The sequence below is a fragment of the Halyomorpha halys genome, unplaced genomic scaffold, assembly GCF_000696795.3.
Source record: "Halyomorpha halys isolate HHAL.00 unplaced genomic scaffold, Hhal_1.1 Scaffold644.1, whole genome shotgun sequence".
NCBI lineage: Eukaryota > Metazoa > Arthropoda > Insecta > Hemiptera > Pentatomidae > Halyomorpha > Halyomorpha halys.
This window is the reverse complement of record NW_027104642.1, coordinates 617,826-626,334: the sequence shown is the minus strand read 5'-3', so window position 1 is coordinate 626,334 and position 8,509 is coordinate 617,826. Positions and strand designations below refer to the sequence as shown.

Below are 8,509 nucleotides of genomic sequence, written 5' to 3'. Positions count from 1 at the left end.
TTTTTAGATATAGAGCAGGCTTTTGATCGAGTTTGGCACCCGGGACGTTAAATTCCTACCTCCTGCGTACTTGTTTATTATCCATTCCTTTCTCAATAATAGATATTGAAAGTAAATCAGAGTAGGGGTAAAAGGCCGGTTCTGGCGCAGTACTTGAGGATCGGTTTTTGGACTTTGGACCCTAGCCTCGACCCTACTTTTACCACACCCGTGACCTTGGACTTTGGACCCTATCCTCGACCCTACCTTAATCACTGGTCACGTGACTCCTGGCGGGAGATTTAAATTCAAATTTAATTTGACATAACCTTAACCACTCACGTGATCAGTCACGTGAACCTTGGGGGAGGTCAAATTCGTATTTAGCTCGACTTAACCTTACTGACCACTCCTTTGGTGGGAGATTTGAATTTATTTTTTTTTAAATTCGACCTAACCTTAACCACTCACGTGAATACTAATTATCGCCAGTATTTTGTACTTCGTTTCTTTATCCCCACCACTCATCGAAGATGGGCTCACACTTGAGGTTTGAAAGGGACTAAGTGTGCCCGTACGTCATTTTATTTTCCTTTTGTTTACCCCCATCACCCGTCGAAGGGCTAGCCAACCACTTCTTATATTATAACCATTTTCTGGTTTTTCTTACAACTTGAGAGATTGAGGGTTTTAGAAGTGGCTGAGTGTGATTTAGTATGAACAAAGTAAGTACTTTGAACTGGTTAAACCTGAAACACTGATATGTAGACCTTTATCTTCTAATCCTTTCGATGAAAGTAAACAAGGGACTTTGAACTTGTATTATCCCTAAAGCATAAACAAACTGAGAGATAAATAGATCCGTTACTGAGCTGAGTAGGACTTTTCAATCTCTCTTTTCTTTTAATACTTTCGACTTTGAACTGTAATACTTTCTATTTTAATTTCCTCATCGGATATCGATAAAGTAATATTTAATTCGCTAAGGATTGAATTTTGAACAGGTAATACCTAAGACATAAACACTTATATTGGACTCGTTAATCCTCTTAATCTGTTAATTCTTTCTGCGAAAGTAAACAAGCTTTTAACAATTACTGGTATACACTTAGGAATAGGATGTGTGACGTTATAATTATCAGAGTTATGTGCCTCTTTTAGTTCGGCATTGAGCCTTAAGCCTCTTAACCACATCAAGGTAAAGGTACAAGAAGAGGTTTTTTTTTTTGTGTGTTTCTTTTTCCATTTTTTATTTTATTATTTGTATACATTCTTTTTAATTTTTATTTACAATTCATAATTTTTATATATCAAATTTATTATGAAAATATGAATTTATACAAACAAAAAAATTTACTTTTCAATCAAATACATACAAGAATTAATGTTTAAAACTAAGGATTAAAAAAATGTAACATCTTCAGTTACAATGTAAAATATGTACAACACAAAAACTTATAATCGAAATCTGCATTTATATAAACATAAAATTAAAAACTAACATTTTTACTAATGAGTGAATCAATTTTTGGATAGCCAAAAATCTTCCAAATTGACTGCAGACACATCTGTGCAACTGTTGAGATACAAATATTTTCCTATCTGGACCCTTTACGAAAATCTGACATCAAGACGTTTTTAATTTGTTCTAAAAAACTTTTCTTTTTTTTTTAACTTGTTTTTTTCTCCTCATTCAGTATATAATGAACATAAGCCAAAGTATTAACCCCATCTTCTAGTATGTGTCTTTTATCATCAAAAGAAGAAAGAGAAATTTTATTCACCTCAGAGCTAAAAATTGTATGTTCCTTTGATTGTATTAAGGGCATAGGCGTATGCATAATTTCATTTTTAAACAATACTTTTTCAAAATCTTCAAAACTAATATATTGTTTTAATGTGGATGTTTTTACGCCCTTAGCACGCTTTTTCACACTGTTTTCAGTTATAATTGCATACATTTTAGCTCTTAATCCCTCATATTTTGAAATAATCTTGGAATTCATTTCATCTTTAAATTTCCCTAACTTATTTTTATTTTCTTCCGAATAACAGAGATGATTTTTAGGATAATCCGAGAAATCAAAATACTGATTCATGTTTTTCATATCTTCATAAACATCATCTGTTAAAACTCTATAAATTAAGGAATCAGTATCGGTGTACATCATTTTTATGGTATTAATGGAATATCGTTTCCTCATTACATCATAATGAAAGTGGTACATGACAATTTTGGATAAATCTAAAATGCACATACCGATATATATAGGTTTATTAAACAAGACTCTTGATTTTCTCATATGCACTGCTGCTAAGTTCTCATAGTAGATTGTGCGATCGATGAAATTTGGTTTAGCAATGAGCTTTATCAACTTCTTGCTATCAGTTACCAGCTGAATATCTTGACGATTTCTGATATTTTCCATTGTCTTACCGAAAACTGCATTGTTTAGCAATTTATAAAAATATTTTTCAAAGTCGTTGGATGCTTCTTTTCTTAACTCTGTATTGTATTCTATATAAGATCTAAGCCATGGGGATTGGTTAAATTTTAATGCACGGTGAATTTTTTCTAGTTTTAATCCATGTTTTCAGGGGATATATTTTTTCTTTTTCATCAAGACCATAAACATTAATAGAGATGTTATTTACCTTTTCAAATTTCTTTATTTCGTTAATAGAAGTAGGAAATGAAACACAACTAAAGTCATATAAATACTCTATATCAATGTACTTTGTAACACGTTGAGCATCTTCCAATAACTGAACCGTACATTTATAGAGGAGCCAATCCCGCTTCACACTTTATGGATTTTATAACAAATATAGCCGAAAAGATTCAAGAAATTTACAAAACAGTAAAACCAATGTTGATCTCATCAGAAGAAGAACAAGATTGGACTACATCCAAAACCTGCTACATGTGTCAAAACGTATTTACAGAAAACAATATAAAAGTTAGAGACCACTGCCATCTAACCGGAACTTACTTAGGACCATCTTGTAATAATTGTAATTTAAGACGTGTAAATCCCTCCTTTATACCTGTTATAATGCATAACTTAAGCAACTATGACGCACATTTCATAGTTAAGGAATTGGGAAATGTCTCTGGTAGAGTTGAAGTAATACCTAACAGCGAGGAAAAATATATATCTTTCACAAAACATGTTGGTAAAATGAAATTGAGGTTTATAGACTCATACAGATTCATGCCACGAAGTTTGGATTATCTTGTAAAATCTCTATCCATGGATAAATTCAAAGAAACAAGGAAATATTACAATGATGAGGAATTAACATTAGTTACGAGGAAAGGTGTGTTTCCGTACGATTATATTGATGATGTTGAAAAGTTAAATGAAACTGAACTTCCACCAATTGAAGCTTTTTACAATAAATTGTGCAATGCCGATATCAGTGTAGAAGATTATACACACGCTCAAAACATATGGAAACACTTTAAATGTCAATCATTGGGAGACTATGCTGATGTTTACGTTAAAACTGATGTTCTTCTACTTTGTGACGTCTTCGAATCTTTCCGAAATGTTATGATGAATACCCATGAACTTGATCCAGCTCATTATTTTACAGTTCCTGGTTTGACATTTGATGCCATTTTAAAATATACTAAAATGAACATTGAGCTTTTACAAGATTATGACATGATTCTAATGATAGAGCACGGAATTCGAGGGGGTTTGTGTCAGGTCTCGCACAGGTATGTAGAAGCAAATAATAAATACATGAGTACCCTTAATTCAAACAAAGAATTGAGTTACATAATTTATTTAGATGCAAACAATCTTTATGGTCAAGCAATGAGCATGTATTTACCATATGGAGGATTTGAGTGGGTTAACAAACCGGAATGTATAAATATCCTCGATCTCAGGGAAGATGATGAAATTGGACATATTTTCGAAATAGACATTAGCTATCCTCAAGAAGTTCATCATATTCACGATAATTTACCATTTTTACCTGAAACAATCGTACCACCGGGGGTCAATTGTAATTCAAAAAAATTAATAACACATTTCGGAAAAAGAAACCGCTACGTTCTACACTACAAACATGGATTAAAACTAGACTTTGAAAACGATTTTTATAAATTACTAAACAATGCAGTTTTCGGTAAGACAATGGAAAATATCAGAAACCGTCAAGATATTCAGCTGGTATCTGATAGCCAGAAGTTGATAAAACTCATTGCTAAACCAAATTTCATCGACCGTACAATCTACAATGAGAACTTAGCAGCAGTGCATATAAGCAAATCAAGAGTCTTGTTTAATAAACCTATATATGAGCGCATCTGATGATGGCCTGGATTGTATGACTGAAGCTCAAAAAAGGCAATCAACGTTTTGACGATCTTTCCCTTTCTTACATTTGACAACATAATCAAACCCTGAAAGGAATTATGCATATCGTAGTAAACGTGCAGATGTCATTTGTGGGAGGGGTTTCCGGTGGTGGAAGATCCTGGAAAATGGTTCGTTATCCGTGACAAGTTCAAAATATTTTCCATATAGATAATAATAGAAATGAACTACACCGAAAATTATAGCAAGCGCTTCTCGATCAAGCTGGCTATAGTTGGTCTCAGAGTAAAAACTGTAAGTGACCTTGATGCGTAGGCTATCGGCCTTTCCGTACCTTCTATTTTGTGGCTAAGGACAGCGGCAATGTTGTGCTTGCATCTGTTGTCAAAACAAGTGGCAATGCTGGGTTAAATGGAATAAGAACACGATCGCCACAAAGTTCAGCTTTGAGTTTCACAGCTTGGCGCCCATAACCAACGTTTATATTTTTTCAACAAACACCGGAGAGGATACGAAATCGTAGAAAAATCTTGCACAAATCTCGAGTAATACGTCACTAACCCTAAGAAATGTCTGACGACATCAATGTTTGACGGCCGTGGCATATCTTGGATTGCTGCAACCTTAATAGGAGATTTGCTCAGTTTATTGTATTATAAAATATGTCCTAAATATTCTATTTTTCCTTTAAGAACAAGCATTTATTCTTGTTCAAGTGAAGGTCATATTGAAAGTCGTTGAAGACACAATTGAAGATTTCGAATGCACTCCTTTCTTGATTCACCATGTACAATTATGTCATCGAAATACGATTCTGTATTTTGAAGCCCTTTTTAGAATTTGGGACAATATTCGGTTGAATTCTGAGGGGGCTGTTATTATTCCAAAACTAAGGTGATGCATACGAGAAGTGCCCCTGTTTGTAGAAATTGTCTGTATCATACTGCTGTCATCACTGACTTTTAGGTGCAAATAAGCTTTGTATAGATCAAGTTTCCAAAAATATGTGGAATTTCGGAGACTGTTCAGAATATCATCGATGCGTCGAATGGGATGATTCGCCTGAACCAACCGTTCATTTACTCCGCATTTGCAATCGACACAAAGTTTGTTTGGGTATTACGACCAAAGGAGAGCCCCAATCTGTCGTAGGGACTGGTGAAATGATCCCGCCTGCCATCAGGGCATCTAATTCCTTGTCAACTCGTTCTCTTAAGACATACGGAATGCATAGAAAACTGCTTCTATCTTGTTGTTGTGGATGCTAAGTCTAAGTGGGCCGAAATAAAAATCAGCAAGGAAGCGCCTAGCAGTTTTTCAACAATCTATTTATTGGAAATCATCTTCGCTTCACATGGATATCCGCAAGTAATTGTCTCTGATAACGCCTTCATTTTTCAAAGTGAGGAATTCGGCACTTACTTAACAGAGAATGGAATCTTCCAAAAGTTCAATGCACCTGGACATCCTGGTACAAATGGTCTAACTGAACGTAACGTTCAAACTTTAAAAAAACAGAGTTCCATTGAAGAAAAGATACAGAAAATTCTTTTCCAATACAGGGCAACACCTCTTGCTTGCGGAAAATCTCCAGCCGAAATGTATCTTCATCGCCAGATGAGAATCCGTTTAGATGCCATTTTCCCATACATGCCACAGACTTCAAATTCCTGCAGTTCTTTCAAAGAGAGAGAACCCAAGTTCGATTGTATATAAACAATAGAAAAGTATGGCAATTTGGAGAAATACAAACAAAATTGGTCATTCGTTATTACCAAGTTTTGCTGGATTCAGGAAGATCTATTAAAAAACACATCAATCAGCTGAGATCTACACTGTTTCCCAAACCTTAAAAGCAAATAACATTTGGTCCATGCCAGTCATTTGACATTCCAAGGAGTTCAAGAGTATTCCAAGAAGTCCAGCTCGAGAGTCTAAGAGTCCAGATGCGATAATTTCGTTAGAACCTGATCCAGACATGGAAGCTAGTGATTTACCTGAACCAGAACAACACCCTCAACCAAGAAGTCACCCTCAACGAGAACGTCGGCCACCTACTCGCTACAAGGATTTTGTGATGAAATGGAGAATAAGGGGCAGAAGTCAGTTTTTGGGTGAAGTGTGTCCAAAAATTCATTGTAGTCTTAAAATAAGTGGGGAAGAAACTGTGGTAACACTGAGTACCTGATAACCTCCCTAATCCAGTTAGTGTAAATATTGTAATAAAACAAGTGATGCATTCTAATGGTTATCATTAATTTTCCAGTTATTAACAAGATCATTTTAGTCTACCAAAATTGACGAAGTTCCCTTTTCGAGGTTTTTCTAAATTTTCTCTGGCCAAGCATAAGTTACTTGTATGAAATGATATTTTTTTCCTACCCACACTTAAATCAAATTTTAATGAATATATGTATATATAGTTGACTGTAAAAATTGATATATAAGAAGATGGTCAGGGTTGCGGTCAAAAGTGAAACAAAAATAGCTTTTTTTTTTTTTCACTTTTGACCGCAACCCTGACCATCTTCTTATATGCAAATTTTAATGATTATACAAAATTTCCTAGGATAATTTATAGTAGAATACTTCCACGAAATAAGGATTTCATTGTTGCGTCCCATTTTTTCGCATAATACTCTGAATTGGTTAGTAACAGACAAGTAACTTAGTTGGGAAAATATTTGCACTTCAACAATTTATTTCAAGACCTTTTTTATTTATAATAAATTTAAAGAATAATTTATTGATTCAATCTTCTATAAATTATTTTTTGAAACTACGAAAAAACTAATAGTTGTTGATAATCTCATAAAATCAAAACATTAATAAAAAAATAAAATCAAACAATAGGCTAAAACCCATTATTCATGAAATACTAATCAGATAGTACCTAGGCAAAAAAAAAAGAAGAAGCAAATTCATGTATTGCTAAGAGAAAGTTAGTTTTTGCAGCCGTTTGAGTTTCCGTGTGGTTCCAGCCGGTAACCACCTCAAACCGAGTATGGGCGTTGATGACCTCTAAGGTTTTACGCCCTAAAGACCCAGCCAATAACAACCTCATACCGCTTCCTTTCATTTGTAAACAAAATAGTATTTTTCTCTTCACGATCACTCTATAAATGCGATAATTTCGCGGAATGTCTCATTGGTTTCAGTGAACGGTTCTTTAAGTGCCTATAAGACCACATTTTAAAAAAATTATCGCTAACTCATATTTTTGCATCTTATTTTCCTGATTATTCGATTGGCATTTTAAAAACCTTATTTCAGTAAATTCTATATTCAAAAAACACGAAATGCAGTTTACAGATCCAAAATCGGACCATCTGCTAGGAGAAAATAAAATTATACTAATTTTGGTGCGTCCCGTGAAGAGGTACATTAAGCCTTAAATGTGTATATAATATATTACAAATCAGAAAAGTTAATATAAATCGATACGCGATCTTAAAATCGTTAGCATTTTCGTTTTCTACTCGTCTGAAAATGTGTGGACCGTTATACCTTAGAAATCGAGGATGGTAAAAATTAGCGAATTAAAAATTAAAAAATCTAATGGGTATTCAAATAATATTGTATTTGACTAATATTTCGTTCGAATAATTTTTTTCGATTGAAGTAATATTTCAAATATTCGAATACAAAAGTATTCCGATTGTTTAGTTGTATTTTTATTCGAATAAAAATGTATTCGTCTCTCGTCAATCGAATACAAACGTATTCATCTCTCGTCAATCGAATATTTTTAACCAACACTGATTTCGACGTTATGACTACTTTTTCCTACAATACGAACTAAACCACATGATAACTTTTAAACAATTTTCGTATATGAACTGGGTTGTTCACACAAACAAAGATAATTTTGGAGACCGATATTTGGACTCATAGGACTTCAAGATATATATATTTATACTTATACTCGCAATAATTAGTACCTAACTGTTCACCCGTGACATTCACTGGCAGAACGTCAAGTTCCAAACGGATAATTCCGTGACGTTCATGGAGAGAGCGTAAAGTACCAAACGGTTTATCTCGTGACAATCACGGGCAGAGTTTCAGGTACCAAACGATAAATCGCGTGGATTGGTAGTCGTGATGGCCCGCTCAGCAATTGCAGGAGCAAGGTGGAGGAGAGGTGCTAAGTGTTATACAGCAATCATCCTTCTAGACGTTAAGAATGCTTTTTT

General features: G+C 34.1%; 1 protein-coding gene across 1 annotated transcript; it reads left to right on the top strand.

Annotated features, from left to right (window-relative positions):
• The first annotated feature begins 3,035 nt into the window (after positions 1-3,035).
• On the top strand, positions 3,036-4,307 carry LOC112211371 (uncharacterized). The gene has a single exon (XM_067045494.1). The coding sequence runs from the start codon at positions 3,036-3,038 to the stop codon at positions 4,305-4,307; it is 1,272 nt and encodes a 423-aa protein (XP_066901595.1).
• Positions 4,308-8,509: the final 4,202 nt, after the last annotated feature.

What these genes read in the sequence shown, in the direction of transcription:
- LOC112211371 (XM_067045494.1), top strand. Translation starts at nt 3,036, where the DNA reads ATGCATAACTTAAGCAACTATGACGCACATTTCATAGTTAAGGAATTG.